The sequence below is a fragment of the Sceloporus occidentalis genome, unplaced genomic scaffold, assembly GCF_023333645.1.
Source record: "Sceloporus occidentalis isolate IW3139 unplaced genomic scaffold, rSceOcc1.0.p SCAF_49, whole genome shotgun sequence".
Lineage (NCBI taxonomy): Eukaryota > Metazoa > Chordata > Lepidosauria > Squamata > Phrynosomatidae > Sceloporus > Sceloporus occidentalis.
Window position 1 is genome coordinate 5,072,431 of NW_028317029.1, and position 24,725 is coordinate 5,097,155.

Sequence of the window (24,725 nt, forward strand, 5' to 3'; positions counted from 1 at the left end):
CTCTTTCTGTCTATGTCCTTCAGATCCTCACCGTAGCGGCCCGATAAATGGGGCAGCAAGAGTTCAAAGGTGTTTGGCCACTACAATACCGATGTTACCAAAGGAGGGTAAAGTCCCTATACTCTGTTGAAGTTAGAGGCCTAAGAGGGTTCTTGCAGCCAGATTGCAGTGGGTGTCGGGGCACCTAGTGCACCTGGACCAAACAGGGTTCATCGCGGGTAGGGAGGGACGTGAGCTTTTAACATTGTCCATGTGGTTTAGAGGCCGGGTCAGAGGCACAGATGCAGAGATGTCTTTTGATAGTTCAGCCTGGGACTTCATTGCTCCAGGCCCTCAGGTGCATGGGCTCCGGCGTCATGTGGCTCAACATGCATCCTCCCCCTCGGCACGTGTCAGGCTTCACGGAGCTTTCCCGATCCGTAACTGGTCTGGCCAGGGTTGTCCTCTATTCCCAATCCTCACTGGAGCCGTTACTTCGAGCTATTAGACCCAACCCAATACACAGGACCGGCAGCATAAGGTGTCCGTATATGCAGATGACCTGCTTTTTGCGCTGACCCGATCACACGGTTTCCCACCCTAACATCCAAAAAGAGCTGGGGACCTACGGGTTGCTGTCAAATTCCTCTCCTCCCTCTGATATGTATGATAAGTGCTGATGACACCATACACCGTTACACACAATCGACCGGCAGGAGATGTTCCTGCCGCTTCAAAGTCACAATGTAATGCTACATCCTAAAGGGCACGGAGGGGTTAAAGCTGAAATTTTTTTTTTTTAAATGCGAACAGAGTAAATGCCTTAATTGACTTCCCAAAATAAATGTATGCTAAAAGGAAACGTGTTGAGTTTTCTTTTTAGCCTAGATGTATGTAAACTTTGTTTACAACAGTACTTCTTACAGTTGAATGATACCTTTCTGTCCTTGTTCCTCCCCAGACACACTTTCCACCTCGCTTCCCAACAGGCGGTTCTGGGACTCGCTGAGAGGTCTGGCGGAGAAGGCCTGAGTGGAACCAGAGCTGCAAACAGAGAAATATATGATTTTGTATGCAGTTCAAAAGGATTTGGATAAAGGATACAGCGTCGTTCAGTTTGATTTGGGCATTTGAATAAACGGGACTATCTACACTGCATTTAACCTGCAATAAATTGGCACGTTACAAACAAGGGAGTTAAAGGCAACAGTTCTGTTTTTGCTGCTATTGGGATGACATTTTAGAAATGCCCAACGCCGGGACCAATACATTTTTTGGTAACAGTAAAGTGTCCTTAATTCCTTAACACACACTTTTTGTACGTGGCTCAGGTCATTGCGCTGGGACTGAGGGAGCGCAGGCCAGCGGTATGCAGGGTCTTTGGGGGGGGGAGCGATTTCTTTGATCAGGTTTATATAAATATATAAGGATACATACTGTTTGGCAGTGTCATTCTGGTTTATGCCAGCGTTGTGCTCAGGGTCCCCGGAAACGAGCCGGGTAGGGAAAGAGCAGCCATCTCCCAAACTGTGTGAAAAACAATGAATAGATTATAGATTGGTAACGCACAACATACACCAGTGATACACAACCCGAGCAGGCTAACATTTCTAGATCTTCAGCGTGGAAAATCCAAAGCCCAGACTAGATGCTTGAGGGGAAAATCAGGAACGGAGTTTAATGGGAACCACACAGATATTTAAACAGTACCAGGGGGTCATTTACATAAAATAGTCACTGCAGAACACACAGCTCTCCATCCGGCCATCATTTGCACACTTCTGGCTGGATATCAGTTCTTGGTGCAAATACTGGCCATAGAGGTCTCTACTAATTGTGGAAACGTAGCACCCCATGGTAGGAGGAAGTAGCAGCCCCAACAGACCCCCTAGTACCCACCTCCCCAAAATGGAACCCCTTCCAAGGCCAGGGACAATAGTGTGTAGGGAGACTGGCCCCCAGGAGCCCAAGCACGGAAGCTTCTGTAACAGTCACCAACCAGATGATGGAAACAAAGTCATACCTGATGAGAAGTAACACTAGCGATACCTTATAATATTTATATACATTACATCTTCCACAGCATTTGTGATATTTTATCTGATTTCATAAGCAAGAGCTCCAAGTGACCGCATATATTACACATTACACCAGGAGTAGCTCTATATGGAGAGTGAAAAATGCCCCTCAACACACTAATGTTATGGACGGGTTTATGATTATTTACCTGCATTTTGGACACCGATATAAAATTATAATATATAATTTATAATTAACAGATGTCTGTGCAGTAGTATTTTTTATATATATATATATATATATATATATATATATATATATATATATATATATATATATATATATATACACACATACATACACACACACACGCTATACATAATCTGTTCCCCAGAACAATGAATGTGTGTGTACCTCGTAAACACAGGCAGCAGCCAATACAGCTTTTGATCCCCAAAAACTTCTCTCAAATTCTTGCAGAAACCCAGGGAAAACCCGTTTTTCTCTGCACCGTTTCGAAATAAGGGAGCACGATATGCCTCTGAAATAAACAAACAAATCATAGTTTAAAAAAAAATAAATAAAAAAATATATAAAGGGCCCACCTCATTGGAAAACACAATCGCAATAGAAGTAGCCTTTTGTGTTTATTCGATTTAAAATGCTAACGCATATGTACAAGGGCCATTTGATACTGGTTACTCTGGGTTGGCCCATAAGCCTTTAGCGGACAGTCAGTTATTGTACGGCAGACTAAATTTAAAATACAAAAGCCCTATGTGGTATATGTGCTCATTTTCAGGTGGTATGCTGGACCGTACATTATTTAATGAAATAATTACACATCTTGGGGTCTGCTCCGTGTCAGACGCACGCATATAAATAGTCCTATCGTTATCTGATAAAAAAAAAAAGACCAATTGTTATTATGCTTACACTAGAGCTACCAAATATTACATTACCGATAGTTGATCTATTGTTCCCGACGAGCCAACAATGATACGAGAACAGAGAGAACAAGCTGATAAAGAAGATGGCTGCCACAAAGAACAGGAACAAGATGTGGAACTTGGCATGGGTTTCCATCAGACTGTTCTGTAGAGGAAAAACCAGGATTAACCATGTAATCGTGTCACACATTATAGTCTAGTCCACACATTATAGTCTAGTCCAACCTTCCCATAATGCTCTTTCAGCTAAGGAGCTTGCTGAGGAGTATGGGAGATGTAGTCCTACAGCAGCTGGAGGGCCACAGGTTGGACACCCCTGGTCTAGTCTAAAGCAGACAGCGCTGGGCAAATATGAACAAATGAAACGGGTGCACAAATAGACGTGTATCCCAACGTTACAAGCATTAAAGGGGCAGTCACACATAATGCTCAAATTAACATTTTGTTTTTAAAACCTTATATTTATGTTTTTTTTTGATTATGTATAAAGGAAAGGTGACTGCTACATCTGCTGTCTAAGCTTTCCATGAGTGGTGGTGTATCCCGCGGTAGAAGATGCTAACTGAGCTTTTAAGAATTATCCACATTATCTGGAGGTTGTTAAACTATGAAATGTGAACGTACATGAAAGTACTGCCCCTTTAAGCTCTTGTAAAACATCATGCGGCAAGAAATGTAATGTATATAAGGCTTTATTTCTCATAAAGCAGAACTCTCTCATCACATGTATCGGCTCCTTTACAAAAAGCTTCCAAATGTGTAAGCTGACATTCAACATTAGCACAAATGATAAAAGAGCATGATTTCACGCCACTTACATTAACGAGCATTTCTGCCTTTTAAATGGAGATTAACAACCATAGCGACACATGTGCACGTCTGTAGAGATGAGTCTGAGGTTTTGGACAGTGTAGCCACAAGATTTATAGACAGAAAGTGTGATTTATCAACAAAACGCATTCTGAAAATGATTAAGTACTATATGATAAGATGGGAGATAAACACTGCTTCTCTCATCCAACATAAATGGGTATTACTTTTCTTTGCTAAAGCAACATCATGTTAGCTGGGGTGATAACGTCAGACAACTGTATAACCTAGAACTCTTTACATGGCCATCATGCAATCCCTTTGACTGTCAGATGAAACAAACAAAAAAAACCCCCAAAACTATACATAATGAACAACGTGATCACCAGACCCAGATGATTTTACCTGCGAACAACTCTCTTCAGATTTGCTGCGGCAAAGCTTTATGCAAACAAAGAACATTTATTAGACTCTAAAACGGTGGGATTCCAGCAACATCGGTACAGAGCACTCAGGTCATGTGTCAAGCATTTACTGTTTACCCAATATTTGTCTTACTACACGTTTTAATTCGTAACTTTTCTGTTTTCTTAAGATTATTATTTACAGCTTTTAGTGCCATCATATTCCGTAGTTCTTTTCAATATTAAGACAGCAATAACGTTTATATGTGCCCTTATTTATACCAAGCTAAGAGTGAACGACAAATTACCTGTGACAACTATTAAAAACGTCTCTTGATAATTCAGAAAAGAAAAATCATACCGTCCAAAACTTTAAGAAATATTGGAGCACCGTTGAAGCAACAAACAGGCAGTACAGCAAGGCGTACATCAAGAACAGCAGGAAGAACTTGTAGTTAGCAAATCCAACACAGTTATTGACCCTACAACAAAAATCCAGGGTTTAGTACATGAATAAACAAAAAACAAATGTATAAAATGGAAATACTCATTGAATACATACCAGGGGCAGTGATGATCCATCTTCAGCACACATCTAAAAAGAGACAGTAAGAAAATGCGAGATTAATATTTTTTATTTTATTTTTAGACAAGCACATGCTGCCGGAAATGACAATATAGAACGACTTTAATTTCTCCATAAATGAAGCCATTTGGGGCAAACTGCTCGTCCCAAGTCAGGGTAAAGGGAGGAGGATAAGGATAGCAACCCCACCTAGTATAAAATCTGCTTACTACAAAAACACCAACAGGAACAGGAACTGTTAGCCTAGAAGAAGACTCTTCAACTCATAACGCATGACACTAGGTGGTAAAAGCCACAATAAAGTCACTAAGCTGATGACCTTTCTTTCAACCAGGACATGGAACGCGTCAACAAAGACGGCACATCGGAGATGAGGAGCAACATGACCCTATTAGGCATTAACGAGACCAAGTGTATGCACACCGAATGGAGACAACAGGAGAGTGACGCACCCGACACACAGAGGAGTAGGCTTCAAGTTGCCCAGCAGGCACAGAGAATACTGATTGGAAGTGAGGCACATGGCCCAAGGATCACAGCATTCACTAGAACCAAGAAGAAGTGGAATAAGATGAATTTTGTCCAGTGCTATGCTGCAAAAAATGAAAATGAAGAGACTAAAGACCACTTCTGCGGCAGACTTCAAAATAAATAAATACTACTACTAGTGATTTTTCCCAGACAAAGATATCACCACTCATGGGTGACTTCCAACGCCAAGATTTGACATGACAATACAGGTATACGAACAAGTTATGGGGACCCACGCGCTTGGAGAGATGTGCGAGAATGGAAAGATTTGCGGACCTTAACAAATGCTTCCGATTATCTGTTGAGCTGTCTGCTAATACCCAGTTGCTCTTGTGGATCTCCTTGCGAGGAAAGATGCTGCCTCAGAAGACCAAGTTGTATAGTTAGAGGAGCCAGAACAAAGCTGAAGTTGAGGAAGAACCGGATAGACACACCAGACAGAAAAATGAACTACAATATCAGCTTTCTGAAGGACTCCAAAACCAAGGAAGACTTGGACTCATGCTGGAGAACAGGTTCACAGTCCTATAGGAGCTGTTCGAGGAAGAGGAAAACATTGTCCTTCGCAGCTGTCGTAACTGCAGAAAGAGTAGATCAGAGCAGAGACCTTGACCAAGATAGGAGAAAAGGGTAGTAGTCAACAGGCCCCCCAAATATCGACCCAGCCAACAACTACCTATCGATCAACTGTGACAAGCCAACCATAGACGAGACCAAGAAACCCATTCACCTGATGAAGAACAGGAAGGTGGCAGGGCCTGACGACATCCTAGCAGATGCCCTGAAAGCAGATCTTTAAGAAGATATGAGAAAAAGGAGAGACTCAAGCAGACTGTAAGGAGGGATACCTCATCAAGATCCCCAAGAAAGGGTACCTCAGCAACTGTGCCAAATACAGAGGAATCATACTCCTGTCTCTGCCACGGAAGGTCTTCAACCACGTCCTCCTAGAGAGAGTGAGCAATGCTGCCGATCCATGAGATGAGTAGACAAGCTTCCAGCAGAACAGATCATGCATAGATCCAATAGCAAAGCTTGGCATCATAGTCATCCTGACAATGGCATGATACATGGAGGGTAGCTCACAGACACTTTCCAGATGCAAACTGGAGTCAGACAAGGATGCATGTTGTCATCGTCTCTTCCTCATCTCCACTGATTGGATTATGAAGATATCCACCAGGAAGCATGGGAACAGAATCCAGTAGGCATCGTGGACCCAGCTTGATGGCCCTGCACTCCCTTTACAAAGCAAAGAGAAAAGATGTAAGCAGGTGCAAGAGAAGACCAATGTATGGACAGCCACGTCATCACAGGTTGGTCTCAACATGTAAGACCCAAAATACCCTTAAGATAAATTCCATCATCAATGACCCAGTCACACTGAATGGAAGCCACCTGGAAGAAGATCAGCAAGGTGGTAATGTAGATGTTAAGGCAAGGATCTGCAAAGCAAGAGTGGCCTTCTTATAGCTCAAGAACATCTGGAGCTCCAGAGAGCTGTCTTTGGAAACAAAGATTTGATTGTTCAACTCCAAATAAAGTCTTGCCCAGATCCATTGGCCAGACACCATCAGCAATACAAATCTTTGGGAACTTGCCAACTGGTAGCAGAGGTGGAACCTTAAGGTAAGCGGAAAAAAGAGGCCGTTCACGAAACACCTAGCAACGCTATCTCGAAGCTGATACTAAAAAGATGGGCTACACCTGGAACAAGCTAGAGAGAATTGCCCAGGACAGACGACTCTGGAGATCAGTAGTTGACTGGGACATACTTATGTACCAGAAGGACCCTGGAGAGAGTATGAGAGCCTGAAGAACAGTTTCAAAGTGAGCTTTACATCAACCAATAAGATAGTCTTCTCACGGATCTAGGATTCACTACAAATTAAGAGCACTGAACAGTTTCTAGTTCACCTGCTGCTGGGGGAGGGGGGTTCGGCTGGTGTATGGAAACACGCAGTGAGAACAATCTGTTTGCTTTAGACAGATCTGCTGCCTAAAATAATCCCTCTATACTACTTAAGGTGATCAGTTGCAAAGCTGATATTAATAAAGATCACATATACACAACAAGAAGTTACCAGTGATGCAGGCGATGTACTGCAAATGTATTTATAAAAATTGATAAATATATTTTGTTTAAAGGTTATATGAATATGATGTGTGCATTCTTAGATAAATATTGTTGAGTCTAAATGTAACGAGAAAAAAAATAAGACAAGCTTACGCGTCACAAGCTGAACAATGGTGACAGCGATCAGGTTTAATCAGCTGGCAGCGATCACAATACCGGACATCTATGGCACAAAAAGAGGGGAAAACATTTACCACAATGGCCTCAAGGAGTAGGAGCATTTACTGAAGGCGGATTAATGTAGTCAAATCATTAAATATATAAGTTGATAGGGACACCAGCAAACATATATTGTATGTGACTTGGAATATACCATAATAACCAACCTCAATTAAACCAGTTCATTTACTTATACAGCAAAGAGACATGGATGTTTTTCTTTGATCTGCATCTAGTCTGGGAACTTCTACTAGCATATTTTAGTCATTAGCTAAGCTAGTCGTTTCCTGAGCATGCATTAGGCACGGTAAAAGGTTGCACAGCTGGAGTGCCGTAGGTTGCCCAAATTAAGTTTAGCTATTTTTACAAAGGATTATAGGTTGAGTATCCCTTCCCTTATCTGAAATGCTTGGAACCAGAAGTATTTCTGATAATCTCACATCTGTCTTCTCACGTGTCTGCTCCATTGCCGAGGCTTCTCCCCGCTGTTTAGGCTTCCGGCCCAGAAAAAAAGAACAGAAGCGCTCTGGGACCGCAGGGAGAAGACTGAACACAGCAGACAGCACAGAGAAGCCGAAAAGGAGGCAGCGAAGGACCTACTGACTACAGGAGAGGTCAGACAAATCTTTGTCCACCTTGGTAGTGAGTATCCCTTATCTGAAATTATTTTATCTGGGGAGCCGAGAGAAAATCGGATTAGAGATACGCAACCTGTTTTATTGAATATGAAGCAACAACCTAAAGTAACAAATTTAGTTAGAATGGCTGATTGGTTTTAAAGAATTCTCAGACCAAAGACTGGAGAAACAGAACATGAGGCAGCAATATGCAAAGGGACAGCTGCTTTTGAAGAAAACATTGGCAGGGATGTGAAACCAAATGCAGAACGTGAGCTTTTCAACAAACAGGATATTTCTAGGCAGGAAACCGGTGAAACGTGACATTTAAATACACAAACACGCAGGAGGCGTCCTTCACACCATTCACTTAGGAACTTGCTAAAACCACAATTTAACGTTATCTGGCCCACTCACACTCAACCTGGCGTTAATCCATGTTACATGAAGTCTCTATTTATCTGTCTACTACTGTACAGTTAGTATTTGAGTATGAAGAAGCAGCTGTAGGCACCATTGGTTGGAGTTGTTGTGACGATTGGCAAATCTTTAGCTGCCCGCTTGAGAATCTCTTGCTGACTCTCTTGTCTGTCTTCCTTTTCGTATTGCTCCTTGTCAGATTTGGATAAGCAAAACTATAGAAGAAATAGATAACATTTTGAATTAGTGATTAAATTGAAACCAAACATTCCAATGTATCCAATAAATACTGCATACGTACATCTGTTTGATATGTTTTGAAGATGATGTTCCACCTATTCAGCAGAATAGATGGAACATCATCTTCAAAATATAATGCGAAAGGCAGGAGACACAAGTGACATTTCGCAACCTGCCAATCCTTACCTCTTCAGATGGACTGGCCGGAAACGAAACTATAGTCTTCCAGTATGACCAGAAAAACATCAAAAATATCAGGTGATAAATCACCAAATATACAACTGAAACAAAAACACAGAGTTACAATGCAAGCAATCAATCATTGGAAACAGATTATAATACAGTATATAAACATACCTATACACACACACACACATAACATAAACACACATTGTGCCTTCCATTAATATTGACACCCTTGGCAAATATGAGCAAAGAATGCTGTGAAAATTGTCTTTACTGCTTAACCATTTGATTTTTTCATCAAACAAAATACATACTCCCAGGTTTATCAAATAAATACATTGTGAAATATATGTGTGGCACAATTATTGGCACCCTTTTAGTCAATACAATAGCCGTTATCTTGGCAAAGGGAGGCAGCACAGAGTCTTCTCCTATAATCCCAGATGAAGTTAAATACATGGAAAGAGATCTGAGACCATTCCTCCATACAGAATCTCTGCACATGGTGGACTTCTTTTCAGTTCACCCCAGGTTTTTTATTGGGTTCAAGTCAGGGGACTGGTGTGGCCATGGTAAGACCTTGATTTTGTGGTCAGTAAACCATTTTCTGTGTTTATTTTGATGTATGTTCTGGATCATTGTTATGCTGGAATATCCAACCATGGCCCATTTTAAGTTTCTTGTCAGTCAGCTGCTCATTTAATATCTGTTGATATTTGGTAGTCCATTATGCTGTGTATTCTAACAGGAAAAACAGCCCCAAAACATTAAAGAGCCACCACCATTATTAACCATGGGCATGAGGTAATTGGGCATATGGCTACCTCTCTCTGTGCGCCAAACCCACCTCTGGTGTTTATTGCCGAAAAGTTATTTTGGTTTTATTTGACCATAAAACCCGATCCCATTTGAAGTTCCAGTAGTATCTGGCAAACTTAAGAGCATTGAGTTTGTTTTTGGATGAGAGTAGAGGCTATTTTCTTGAAACCTGTTCAAACAACTTGCGATGATGTAGGTGACGATTGTAGTTTTGGAGACTTTCCAACTCCCAAGAACTAAACTATTCCTTGGAGATTTTGTGGCCACCCGAACCAAAGGGAATTTTGCCTGTGTGTTACCTAATATTTATTAGAATTAAACAGGAAGTCGTGGTTGAAACATTTCCTGTTCCTAGTCACCCGGCGTAAAATATCAGTGGGAATATACTTTATGTATATTCTTCTCATATGATGTTTTGGGTTTGCAATTGTTTGATATCCATGAGAGTATTTGTGTATTTTTTTAAGAAAAGATGAAAGCTTAACCAAATTTCTTCATTCACAGCATTCTTTGCTCATATTTATAAAAGGTGCCAATATTAGAGAGTGTGTGTGTGTGTGTATATATATATTTACACACACACACACACACACACACAATGTGCTCGCTCACATTTTTAAAGCAACACCCTGATTGGCTACATAGTGTCAAATATATGGATTCTCTGCAGACACACACATGCCTTTAAACTGTATACAATAAGACTCACTATTTTTTATATTGGTTGAGTGTTTTTATTCACTAAAGTGGGAGTTTGCAGGAGAGCGATTAACTCTCCAACTTCTCTATGCAGTCCATAGTCCATAAGAAAGTCCAGTTTAGCCCAGTTGTCTTTGGTTCTAAATGCATATTAAAAATTAAGCTGGTCTGTTAATTTGTTCAGCAAAACCAACTGCTAAAACTTAAAACCAAACGAAACTTTAGTTTCTTAGATCCGAGCTGCTCTAAGCATAAGAGGCAAAAATATTTACCTTTTTCAATGGTTGATTTTATCGTAACTAAAAAGAGAAAAAAAAAAAAGTTATTATTAAACAGTCACGTCATCTTCTTACCCAGTACACACAGCATTTATCCATATAGTTCTAACATATACACATACCCCACTCTGATACTCAGAGGTTTATTCACCGAAGGGATAGTTGGCATGAAAGTTGTGATTTGAACTCTGAACTCTTTTTTGCATTATGAAGGGTCATTCCTGACCACTTTCTTCTGAAATTTGGGTCAGGCCACAGCCGGATTTTACACAGGGCAAAAGAGGCAACTGGCCCCAGGCCAACGCTGACCTCGGGAGCTCGATGCACCTCTTACATTGTGCCTCCTCAACAACCACCATGGTGTGAAAGTTTGCCAGTGGGTAATAGAGGAGGAACAACTGGGGACCCGCTGAGGGACACCTGCTCCTGGACCTCACTATGATTAGCCTTGGTTGAGCACAATGTACAATTCAACTAGTGAGGAGACATTTCACTAATTCTGCAGGCTCCCGTAGAAGGCATTCATGCGTTTTAGAAGAGGAGGCAACCTATGATCTATTGATAAACATGCCTGTTTTGTGCATACCCTGGATGAAAACACTGGCCACATGCCTGGTGTTTGCTGAAGAAAGTCTGTACACAGTGTTACTGAAGTAATACAAAGACTAACACCATCTGTTCTCCCCTTTCACAAACTAATCTCAAGTCTGTCCATTTACTGCCATCATATCACGCATACCCTGGACTTTCCTTTCTCCATCCAAAAGGACCCCAGGCAACAATCCAGGTTAAAATCTAAGTTATAAATCAATGAAATTGCCTATTCAATTAAAACTGATCTTCTTCAGACAGAACATTAAGTGTGCTCTCTAGCATATTAAGCAAATAAACATCAACAAATCTGTCTTATTACTGAAAAGAAGCCTTTTCATTTTCTATGGCAACAACATATCAATGCTTGTAATGGTGTCACATGATAATTATGTGTTTCAGTGAATGAATATATATATATTATATATATATATTTTTTTTTTTATTTTTTTTTTAAAGGGTTACCGCATTTTAGGTATAAAAGCTGAATTGAGAAACTCGTATCTCGTATTACTCGTCTGACATAAGTCTAGATTTACAGATAACATTTTATTTATTAAAAAAGCCAATTCGTTTAAATGGACACTGGTCTTCATAGCGCTGCAGAAGATGCAGAGAAATTACGGGAACAAAGGTTACTCAAACAGTCATTGCTATACATCTTGTCAATAAGGGAAGTAAACAAGGCTTGTGAAACTCAGGGCCGCAGTTAACATCATTCTGTGAAACCGACATCACCGTTCGCATAACGTTTCGGTTTTGCCAACTAAAACATCACAATTTACACAGACATTCAAAAAAAAAAATAAATAATAATAATGATTTATGAAATCACAGGAGCTGGCAGCACATGGTCAGGATACCAGGTACCTCTAGAATCTACCCCAACCGTTACGGACTGAAGCTGTACCCGCTGTAGACCTGGCATTGTACACACAATACAGCCATAATTGTGAGTCTCTCACAATGACGTTTCCAATTTTAAACCCTGTTAAGGAAGTCTCATTTGCTACTGAAAGCACTTCTTCCCTTCAAGTTCCTTCAGGCAAATTATTGTGTGTTAATTAGGGCTGCAACAACTAATCGATAAAATCGATAATGAAAATCGTTGCCAACGAATTTCATTATCGATTAGTTGAATCGATTTTTATCGATTATAAAATGAGGAAAAATACCCCTCATTATATAATCCGTTTGAGTGACTCACAGCAGCAGCTCCTACTTACAGTCCCTCCCTGTAATCACTGTGACAACTGGCCCCGCCCCCTTCCTTTTCCAGAACCACATGGCTGTGACACTCATCTAACCAAGTATAAAATTAATATTTTGGCTGCTGAAAGTTAGGGGAGGTGGGGGTTAATTTAGGGGCAGCTATGGTTAATGGGGTGTTTAGGGTTAATTTAGGAGCAGCTGTGGTTAATGGGGTCTTTGGGGTTAATTTGAGGCTGTTGTGGTTGACGGGGTCTTTAGGGGATGCTGTGGTTGATGGGGTCATTAGGGTTAATTTAAGGGAAATGCTGTGGTTAATGGGGTGTTTAGGGTTAATTTAATGATGAGGACTGAGGGTTAATTTAATTTAATAAAGTTAATTTAAGGTGCAGTTAGAGATAAAGGGGGGCAAACTAAGGGGCATCTAAATCCTGGGGCAGTGAAGTATGGTGTCAGTGTGATGCGAACGTGTCTGTGACTCTATGAGGGGACTATGAGATATCTGGGGCGTATAAGGCATATCTGGGGAGGACTGAGTGACATATATCTGGTGATATATATCTGGGGGTATAAGGCATATACGGTATATAAGGCATATGTGGGGAGGACGGAGTGGTGTATCAGGGTGTATAAGGCATATCGGGGGCCACAGTGGAGTGGCATATCTGGGGAGGGCAGCGTGGCATATGTGGGAGAAGAGTGGAGTGGCATATGTGGGGGAAGAGTGGAGTGGCATATGTGGGAGGCGGAGTGGCATATGTGGGAGGCGGAGTGGCATATGCGGGAGGCGGAGTGGCATATGCGGGAGGCGGAGTGGCATATGCGGGAGGCGGAGTGGCATATGCGGGAGGCAGCGTGGCATATGCGGGAGGCAGCGTGGCATATGCGGGAGGCAGCGTGGCATATGCGGGAGGCAGCGTGGCATATGCGGGAGGCAGCGTGGCATATGCGGGAGGCAGCGTGGCATATGCGGGAGGCAGCGTGGCATATGCGGGAGGCAGCGTGGCATATGCGGGAGGCAGCGTGGCATATGCGGGAGGCAGCGTGGCATATGCGGGAGGCAGCGTGGCAAGCCTGGGCTCAAATGTGCATAAATTGGGGGGGCTGGTTGGGAAATAAATACAATAAATGCATTTTATCAAAAAAAAAATTATTCTGCTGTTTGTATTTAACATCATTTGTTTATTAAATTATTTTAAATAAATGAAAAATTTACATTCATTTTTTTTTATCCGATTAATCGAAAAAATAATCGGCCAACTAATCGATTATGAAAATAATCATTAGTTGCAGCCCTAGTGTTAATGTTAAACACAGGAATGTATTGACGAGGCCAAGGAACTAGTTATTTAGATCAGGCACATCAACAATGACAAGTGCTAGATTTAGCACGAAATGTGTCAGGGGTTTTCTACCCCGCTATCTTTGGGGTGATCCTCACTGCTGTATTGCCATTTGATGAAACAATATGTACGATAACTGAAGCATTGGTAGTTTGGATTTCGATGCCTCCGTAGAGACCTGCCTACTTTTTGTGCTTGATTTGTTTGCCAATTACAACGAGGAGCTGTTATGGACATGAAAAATGAGGTACATTTGTTGGTGCTATTTGTGCTTTTGCGCCCATACCTCCCTAAGTTATAAACTCTGAGATTCCCCATTTAGTAGATATTCCCTGGGTAAGTGGCAGTCTCCAGCACTGGAAGGGTTAATTTCAAACAAAAGAAGTGGCCTTTACTGTCCCGGAAACCGGTAGTGACCAGTTCTATCTGGTCACTACTGTAAGCATGGCCAAAACCAGTTTTCCTAGTTTTTTAGGGAATGCTTGTTCGGAGGCAGGGAATGGGAGGAGAGTAGGGGGAGAATGGGCAAGGCAAAAGGGGATTTAATCCCATGCCTTAAGTGGAAAAGAGGAATTGCATCTTGGAGAGGAGGGAGAGAGGAAGACCCATATTAGAGCTGCAGGAAGTATAAAAGGCTTTTCCCTCCTGTTTCTCACGTGTTCCAGCATCATCACCGTAAAATAACCTGGGATTGGATAAGTATTAAAATCGTATCGATTTTCATATTTTTATACTTTAATTTTAAATCACTTGGGTAGATCCATGCTAGTCTGCTAAACATAGCGCATGTACTATGGTATTGATGTTTGTAGGTATGTTTTTTAACATTTCTTATTAAACATTATTAACTGTGTCGGTTCCCGAGTGATTGTTAAATTGTGATCAACTGCTAGTACAAGACATTTGCTGCCAAAATACCTGGTACATCTTATATTATAGTTGTACAAAACTTATCAGTGTTTCGGGGTGTTTACAAAAGTATTTGGGTACTATTAACTTAGCTTGTGCCTTCTGCCTGAGTTTCACGTGCTCGGCAGCCATTTTGTGACTTTGAACAAAAGAGCACATGGTCGGTGGCCATCTTTGTTTGCACCAAATATTGCACAGTTTCATCTCCAACCACAACAGGAGCTCACCGGTGAGAGAGGGCTTGTCCATCAGCGTCCTGGTTGTTTTATAGAGTACGCGTGTTTGCATCTACGTAAATCTCGATCTTCCTTAATCAGCTCTGCATGCACAAGGAAGGGACACCGACTATAACCGATAGCAGCAGCAGAGATACACCACAAACACCATGACTCCATGCTAGTGTTTTCTCAATGAGCACATTCCGTGCTGCTCACACAAGGAGTACCACAAAGCCTGTTACAAGCCTCATAAGTTACAATATAATTCACACGGCTCATTAATTGTTATAAACAGTGAATATGTAGAGTAGCTGCTACTAGGGTGAGTCAAAGAACACAAGCGTAGAGCAACCCTTGATAAACAATCAATCCAGGAACTAACAGTCCTGTCGGATACTTCATATCACTTTGATCTAGGAAGCACCTGATCAGATCACCTGATCAGATCATGAGACCAGAAGTTAGGTCACAAGTAGAAGTACTACCACACCACCAGGAATTTTTATTTTTTTTAAGCTAGCACCACTCTTATACGCATGCACGCACATACATACATATGGGCTAACAACATACACATATAAAATTATACGCACTAACACTAGGGGCATATACCAATCAGCCATAACATTATGACCACTAACAGGTGAAGCGAACACTGTCAGTTAACATTTCAGCCTCATAGCAGGAAAAATGGGCAAGTGTAAAGATCTGAGCGACTTTGACAAGGGCCAAATTGTGATGGCTAGACAACTGGGTCAGAGCATCTCCAAAACGGCAGCTCTTGTGGGGTGTTCATGGTCTGCAGTGGTTGGTACCTATCAAAAGTGGTCCGAGGGAGGAAAAGCGGTGAACCGGTGACAGGGTCATGGACGGCCAAGGCTTATTTATGCACGTGGGGAGCGAAAGCCAACTCGTGTGGTCAAATCCAACAGATGAGTTACTGTAACTCAAATTGCTGAAAAAGTTATTGCTGGTTCTGATAGAAAAGTGTCAGATCACACAGCGCATCAATTTGTTGTGTAGGGTGCCCATGCGGACTCCCATCCACTGCCAAAAGCTCCTACAATGGGCATGTGAACATAAGAACTGGACCACGGAGCGATGGAAGGTGGCTTTTGTCTGATGAATAGCGTTTTCTTTTACATCACGTGGCTGGCCGGGTGCGTTGCTTTCCCGGTGAACACATGGCACCAGGATGCACCTTGCAACTTACAGGACTTAAAGCATCTGTTTTAAATGCGTGACCTACACAATATTAGGTAGATGGTCATAATGCTATGAGTGATCGCTGTATACACGGACTCCAGTACCCCCCACCCACCCCCCGACTCCAGCACCCCCCACACACACACACACACACACTACTACCCATCCCACCTTGTCGAGACCACCCACAACGCTGCCATCTTCTGCCAATGTTAATCCAGCATCCTATGCTTTCCTGCAGGGGCATGGTGAGGCAAGCAACGTGCATTATGTCACCCCGCTGGAAGCCTCACGGCACCCACTACACCATGTGCCCGCAAGAAAGCATTTGGATGTCTGATTCATGATGGTAACTCTGCAAAACTCTGGCTCCCAGGGTTTGTTGAGTCCAGTTTATGTCACATACACCATCATATACAGTATCTCACAAAAGTGAGTGCACCCCTGACATTTGTGTAAATATTTTATTATATCTTTTCATGTGACAACACTGAAGAAATGATACTCTGCTACAATGTAAAGTAGTGAGTGTATAGCCTGTAAACTGTAAATTTGATGTCCCCTCAAAATAACTCAACACACAGCCATTAAGGTCTAAATCTTGGCAACAAGAGTGAGTACACCCCTAAGTGGAAATGTCCAAATTGGGCCCAGTTAGCCATTTCTCTTCCCCAGTGTAAAGTGACTCGTTAGTGTAACAAGGTTTCAGGTATGCTATATTTGGTGTTATCACTCTCACACTCTCTCATACTGGTCACTGGAAGTTCAACATGGCAAAGAACTCTGAGGATCTGAAAAAAATAATTGTTGCTCTACATTAAGATGACCAAGGCTATAAGAAGTTTGCCAAGACCCTGAAACTGAGCTGCAGCACTGTGGGCAAGACCATACAGCGGTTTCACAGGACAGGGTCTGGGCCTGCATGAGTGCTGCCGGCACTGGGGAGCTACAGTTCACTGAGGGAACCAAGAATGCCAACATGTACTGTGACATACTGAAGCAGGGCATGATCCCCTCCCTTCGGAGACTGGGCCGCAGGGCAGTATTCCAACATGATAACGACCCCAAACACACCTCCAAGACAACCACTGCCTTGCTAAAGAAGCTGAGGGTAAAAGGTGATGGACTGGCCAAGCATGTCTCCAGACCAAACCCTATTGAGCATCTTTGGGGCATCATCAAAAGCAAGGTTTCTAACATCCACCAGCTCAGTGATGTCATCATGGAGGAGTGGAAGAGGACTCCAGTGGCAACCTGTGAAGCTCTGGTGAACTCCATGCCCAAGAGGGTTAAGACACACACAAAATATTGACACTTTGGGTCCAATTTGGACATTTCCACTCACTTTAGTTGCCATGGTTTAGACATTAATGGCTGTGTATTGAGTTATTTTGAGGGGACAAATTTACACTGTTATACAGGCTGTACGCTCCCTACTTTACATTGTAGCAGAGTGTCACTTCTTCAGTGTTGTCACATGAACATATATATAATATTTTAAAAAATGTCAGGGGTGTACTCACTTTTGTGAGATACTGTACACATAATTACATTTTACATTACAGAAATGACAATTAACACACACAGTGGGGTTCTTACCTCGGGCAGGCTACAGCTTCCGGCCAGCTCTAATTAGCGGGCTAGTCTTTTTCCCCTTTAAAACGGGGAGAGTCCTTGTCTATCCTAGCTAGCCCCCAGGAAAGAAGGGCCCCTTACAATTGTAATGGTTGTACCCCCCCCCAGATGCTATACTCGCTGTTCATTTGATACACCACTACATCCAAAAGCAGTAAGACTTATGATTATATCCATTCACTGGGGCATCTGATAGGACTACTAGTTCCTGGATCTGCTTGTTTATGAAGCATTGTTCTATATAAGCCTCATAAGTGCCACAGGGCAGTGGAACACACTGATTTATTACCTCATATCGTCTCAAATTACCAATACCTTTGTTAGTATGGTATACAAATAACTCAGCTGCTAGCCAGAAACACAGAATAAAAATAATATTAATTTATGGAGATCAAAGAAGTTGAGTATAAAAAGAGACTGGTCAAATGATACCCAAAACCTTAAGAGGTTTATTAACTACACCATAGTTTGAACTATGCATTGTGCAGAGCCAGCTAGTGCCAGCTCACAGGAATAACCTTCCATTATTGAATAAACGCATGTATATTTTGAACATAAACAAGCTTATTTCAATTGGTTTTGGTAAAGGCTGGAGCCTAACCCGATGATGGAGTTTTATAAATCAAACAATAAGTTGGTGGAAAAGATTCTACTAACACAACAAAGCATTACTGCAAATCAGATTTATTAGTATATACCGATTCTTTCCATCCTCATTTGCTAAATCGGAGGGGTAATGACTGCCAAGCCTTTTCTGGTTTACCAAAGTACACAATGGGAAGTGGGTGGCTCATCGTAGCTCCATAACAATGCAGCGTGACCAGTACAACGAGTGATGACAGAAAACCCCCGGAACCCATTACAATGAAAGCGGAAAATAAAGCAACATTCATACCGCTGAATATCGCTCCATGAAGGGTGCAGTTTCCCAAACTATTTCCTCCAGCTTTATCCGAGGACCAGAAAACACCAGCAATGAAGACAATTAAATATTCATTTAATTAGGAGAATAAAGTAGGTTATTATTTTTAGGACAAAAAAGCTGTGACATCCTCAGAACAGAACACATTGTATGCAAATTTCTTAGTCATTTCCCATAACGCATCACCGAAGACTACACTGAAATCCCGCAGCAGATAAAGACTTCTTCAGCCCAACCTACAGTAGAGATTGTTGCAGGCCATAAAATAAGCGTGTCCAGAGACCTGCAGTGAAGTTACATGTTTAGTGCAAAATCATTAACCCTTTTTTGCCCCTTCACCAGTTTTCAGATAGATATACACTACAGTTCAAAAGATAGGGGTCACTAAGAAATGTCCTTGATATTGAAAGAAAAGCACATTCTGTCCAGTTGTCTAGATAGAATAGATTTTGTTAATGTTGTAAGTTAATAGTGAAATTAGAAAATTAATTTTTAATGAAACAGGCATACAGAGGCCCTTTATCACTCCCATCACTCCAATGTTACGTTGTATTCACTAATCCAAGTTTGAGTTTAAAAGGCTAGTTCATAGTTAGAAAACTGTTTTGCAATTATGTTAATGTCCTTGTTTTCCATGAAAACAGCTAAGTGATCCTAAACTTTTGAACAGTGGTGTAGATGTCAATTTGCAAAATACTCTTCATTGTTTAGAACCAATTGCTACCAAACACTACCATTCCATTATTCACATCTCATCTGATGGCTTCAATGCCCGAGTCTGTTCAGAGAGAAAAAAAAATATTTGCTGTAAGCAGCTGGACGCCACAGAGGAGCTCGGTCACAAACCAAAAACAGGAAAAACATCACCGCAAACCCAACAAGTAAAAGCTGCGACACACCAACAGGCAATACTTTATTCAAGAAAATCAAGACAGCCCCAATGTAATGTCTGATCATCTAATCACAGCGCTTTGGCACATCTTAAGACTTGCAGCCAGAGTTACCCGAGTTTAACTCCACATGGAGCCTTCACCTTTACTCACCTAGAGCCCTGAGGGCCACAGTGGCATGTAACACACACATTACAGCAGCAGTTTTGTCACATCAAATGATCATTTTTATTATAAACTATTTTTTCTATTATATAACTATTGCTTCTTCTGCCCATTCCTATGAGATCTTAACAGCGATGAGTTAGTTATTTTTTTTTTTTTTAATGATGCATTTCCTAGAAGCACGCTGTGTCTGAGCCATTAACTCTCAGGAAACAGCTTCTTATAAAACACATAAAAATTAGTACAAGAGATGGAAATAATCGGAAAATGTTCGTATAAATATTTTTTCTATCTGCAAAGAGCTTCTCATGAAAAGGGAAGTAATTAAATAACTAACAAAAAACCCCCCACAAACATTATTTCTGAGGACCGTTCTCGTGTTCTGTCACATATAACAAGGACCAGAACAGGCACACATTGCTTATTTCTGAAGAAGTATAACACTTTATAATTATTATTACCGTATTTGCTCGATTATAAGACGACCCTGATTCTAAGACGACCCCCCAAATCTGAATATTAATTTAGGAAAAAAAAGAAAAAGCCTTAAAAAAGTTTTACCAGTAAATGTTAATTCATCTAAACTATTTTTTTTTAATAAAAGCTATGATTGAGAAAAATATTTTGGTTTTATTTCCTTCTATTTTCCAACCTGCCCCCCAGTTATGCACATCTGCCCCAGAAATGCCTTATACCCCCTATATGCCACTGTGCCCCATGATATGCCTTTTAACCCTCTAAATGCCACTGTGCCCCATGATATGCCTTTTGACCCCCTATGTGCCACTCTGCCTCCAGAAATGCCTTATACCCCTATATGCCACTCTGGCATTTAGAGGGTTAAAAGGCATATTATGGGGAAGAGTGGCATATAGGGAGGTTTAAGGCATTCAGGAGGCAGAGTGGCGTATAGAGGGTTAAAAAGGCATTTCTGGAGGCAGAGTGGCATTAAGGGGGTTAAAAGGCATTTCACAGAGCACTCTGCCTCCAGAAATGCCTTATGCCCCCCCCATTTAACACTCCCCTACCCCCCCCAAATTTACCGGTGCTTCTGACTTCCCTGTCACGTAGACGCTGCAGCCGGAAGGAGGCATGGCTAGCAGCGGGGGTTGTCTGCGTCCATCGCGCAGACCTTCCCCGACTGTCAGAGATCAGAGTTCCCCGCACCGGGGAATCTACACGCTGCCCCAGCTACACACCGGGGACTCAGAAGTACCGGTAAGTGGGGTGGGGGGAGACAGGAGGATCTTAGTCGTCTCATAGACCTATTTGAGGTCTGATTATAAGACGACCCCGATTATAAGACGAGCATTTGCTCTCAAAAAAACCTCGTCTTATAATCGAGCAAATACGATAATTGCTTTATATAGTGCCATCAAATTCCGTAGTGCTGTACAAACATCTAAAGTGAATCCTTTTTACATTCACAGGAGATTTCTTACATACCAGTTAAATAAGACATACCGGTATACATATATTTCAGACACGAACGAGAGCAGCCACCTTAAAGTATTGTTCTCGGGAGTTATTCCTCCCTATCACATTATTTCTACACTTTGGAAGAAGCTGACTGCTCTCACAAGGCAGGGATTGGAAGAAGGGACACTAGTATAGTACAAGGATTTCTGAAGATACCTAAGGCTTGCACGTCCCCCCGGTTTGAGGATACCGAGATGTGGGGAGGGGGGGGGGGGGGGGATTCTGAATGCAGCCCCCCGCTCTCAGGTGGTTAATACCGCGTATGGAAACATATTATACGATCGCCTTCATGTTTTAATTAATTCTGCAACATTAAACTGTAAGGGCGCCCCATCCCCCCATAACGCTTTGGATAAAAACAATGACATTCCTCCGGATCCGTGCACAGCATACAATGCAAAATGTTTCAGTGCTTTTGGGGAAATACTATGCCATTTCAAAACAAATTCAAAATAAATAAAAGGTATTTTGTGCAACGGCTACAATGAATCCGCACAAAGGATGAAGACTGACATCGTAATACATCTTAATCCATTCGTCTCTTGGGCTAATCTGGCTACGACCGAATTTACTCTTGAGCGTCACAAGGGCAAACCCCAATGTACTTCGGGAGGACAAAAGCACGCAAATGAATGTTTGTTGTCCCAAAACAATCAGACTAATTTTGGTGTCTGATACGCATCACTCCGATCAGCGCACAAGAATTTCTAGGAAAACTTTAAAGCTCTGAATCCCTAATAATTTTCACCGGTGTCCAATATCCTTAACTGAGAAGAACAGAAATTCCCAGCCGGAGCCGACTAAACATTTTAGGTGTAAAGATGTGGAGCTACAGACATAACGCTGACCTCAGCGCAAAAGAAGGACTATGGGAGTCAGCTCGGCAGCTTTAATAAGAGGATCTTCCTTACGCCAGACAGACAGACTTATCGTGAACAGAATAACGACCTGCAGAAAAGCCATCGTCATTAGAAAGAAGATTTTATGGGTATAGAGTTCTACTCCAAACAATTCATCATCGAGCTGCAGGGTGATAGAGGCAAGTCTGAGACCAACGTGGCTAAAACGCCTGAAACGTAACAAGACTAGTGTTCTCAACCGTATGTTCTTGGGTCATGGTCAACGTGAAATGTCCCCAACAGGCCCCTGTAGGTCGGAGTGGTTTGGTATTTGAGCCCTACGATGCTGGGCTGTGTAAGGCTTTTAATGTAATTAATTTATAAACGACAGGTTTGAAATGTCTTATAAAGCAAATGCCTTTTGTCCGTGTTAATTCTCCCAGCGGCCATCTAAACCAGTACCAGACTCGCCGCGGCATCCAGAAGCATTAAGGCTTTTAAATGAATAAGAGTGGATGCCGAACACTGACACCAGACCCCCATATCATGCCAACAATCAGAGGTAGTCGGCAGGTAGCTTCACAACTCCCAGGATCCTCAGCATGGGGCAGGCACAAAGCTTTCCTTTAATAGATTATTTTTTTCTCTTCTCTTTTCACTCAATTTAACAGCAGGTACCAGAGCACTGTGTAGGAGCCAACCTCTCATATATCCACATATACATCTCATATAGGCACTCAATCATATATGATGGGTGAGTAAAGAATATAGCACCCTGCACGGCTTTATCATACAGTTTACAGGGTATACTGCACCCCACTGACCGGGCGGCAGAACCGGGACAGCTGCTGGTTATTATAAAAAAGAAACCGGTATCATTAGCAATCACATCACACACCGGTAACAGGCTATTTAAAGACATGTGACCGTTTATTGCAGATTCACCGAATCCCAGCGTGTTATATGAACGCTGGTGACAGAAATACACGGCTGCTCTTCCACACACAGAACACGGCAATGCCGGGCTGTCGAACAAACTTACCCACAACTACACAACTACCCGCGCGTTACACAGTAGCAGCGTGTGCGGGTCATTTCGGGACACATGCATGCGATACAAGACCCAGGTGCGCTCACTGTAGCGACTCGGATAACGTACGTACCGACTCCCCGGGTCACAGGGCGGGTATGAGTCAGAGGTTAATGGGCGGTATGGAGGGGTTCCGGTTACTTACAAATGCAAAGCTCCACCACGAACGCGTAGTATGACCACCACACGACGGCCATGATGAAGAGCACGGGGATCCAGCCCACCACCCGCTGACAACAGCGGAGAAAGCGAGTCGGCGCCATGATCACCTAACCGCGACCAAGACAACTGAGAGTTTCCTGTCACCGAGGTAGGGCTCCACTACGTCACGCAGAACCCGCCTACCATGACCACGCCCCTCATACCTTACAGCAGCGCCACGTCACGGAGCGCGCTCTCAGCTACGCAATGGGCTACTATGAGGGGCAAATAGTAATATATGGTGTATATAAATATATTATATATCTACATACACAGATTAATACATACACAATATCGATATTCTATTCTGAGATGACTTTGCTTACCCCCCCAAGCCATAACATTTTGTTCACCTGCCCAATATTGTGTAGGTCCCCCTTTTGCGGCCAAAACAGACCCTGATCCGTTGAGGTATCATCTCCACTAGACCTCTGAAGCTGTGCTGTGGCATCCGCACCAAGATGTTAGCCTTTACACGTGACGTAAAAGAAAACGTGATCCATCAGACCAGGTGACCTTCTTCCATCTCTCCGTGGTCCAGTTCATATGTTCACGTGCCTATTGTAGGCCCTTTCGGCAGTGGACAGGGGTCAGTATGGGCACCCTGACTGGGCTACGCAGCCCCGTACACAACAAACTGTGATCCACTGTGTGATCTGACACCTTTCTATCAGAACCGGCATTAACTTTTTCAGCAATTTGAGGTACAGTAACTCGTCTGTTGGATTTGATCAGACAGGTTGGCCTTCCCCCCAACCCACGTGCATCGATGATGCTTGGCCACACATGACCCTGTCGCCGGTTCGTCAATTTTCCTTCCTTGGACCTCTTTTGATAGATGCAGACCAGGGACGTCCCACAAGCGCTGCCCTTTTGGAGATGCTCTGACCCAGTCATCTAGCCGTCACAGTTTGTCAAACTCACTCAGATCTTTACGCTTCTCCATTTTTCCTGCATCTAACGCATCAGCTATGAGGAAGAAATGATCGCTTGCTGCCTAATATATCCGACCCATTGACCGATGCCATGATAACAAGATTATTAGTGCTATTCACATCACCTGTCAGTGGTAAAAATATGTATGGCTAATCCGTGTATATATGTATATATATGTATATATATACACACACACATACACTTATGTATGGATGTGATGTATATTATTTACCTACATATGCCAGATAGAAAAAGTTA

At 42.3% G+C, this 24,725-nt stretch overlaps 1 protein-coding gene across 1 annotated transcript; it reads right to left on the bottom strand.

Moving 5' to 3' along the window:
* Positions 1–899: 899 nt before the first annotated feature.
* On the bottom strand, positions 900–23,593 carry LOC149288948 (palmitoyltransferase ZDHHC20-B-like). Its single transcript, XM_089491200.1, has 12 exons — positions 23,476–23,593; positions 10,829–10,855; positions 9,039–9,133; positions 8,707–8,827; positions 7,510–7,579; positions 4,725–4,757; positions 4,524–4,644; positions 4,164–4,199; positions 2,961–3,093; positions 2,413–2,539; positions 1,417–1,506; positions 900–1,023 (listed from the first exon to the last, which is right to left on the bottom strand). Exons 1-12 carry the CDS (start codon positions 23,591–23,593, stop codon positions 900–902), a joined length of 1,095 nt encoding a protein of 364 aa, XP_089347326.1.
* Between the last annotated feature and the right edge of the window lie 1,132 nt (positions 23,594–24,725).

Excerpts from the sequence above, each read along its gene's own strand:
- LOC149288948 (XM_089491200.1), bottom strand. The coding sequence starts at position 23,593 with ATGGCGCCGACTCGCTTTCTCCGCTGTTGTCAGCGGGTGGTGGGCTGG. Across the intron at positions 8,828-9,038 it reads CGGCCAGTCCATCTGAAGAG|TTTTGCTTATCCAAATCTGA; the intron begins GTAAGGATTGGC and ends TTTCTTCTATAG. Across the intron at positions 4,200-4,523 it reads ATTTCTTAAAGTTTTGGACG|CTTTGCCGCAGCAAATCTGA; the intron begins GTATGATTTTTC and ends GTTTGCATAAAG.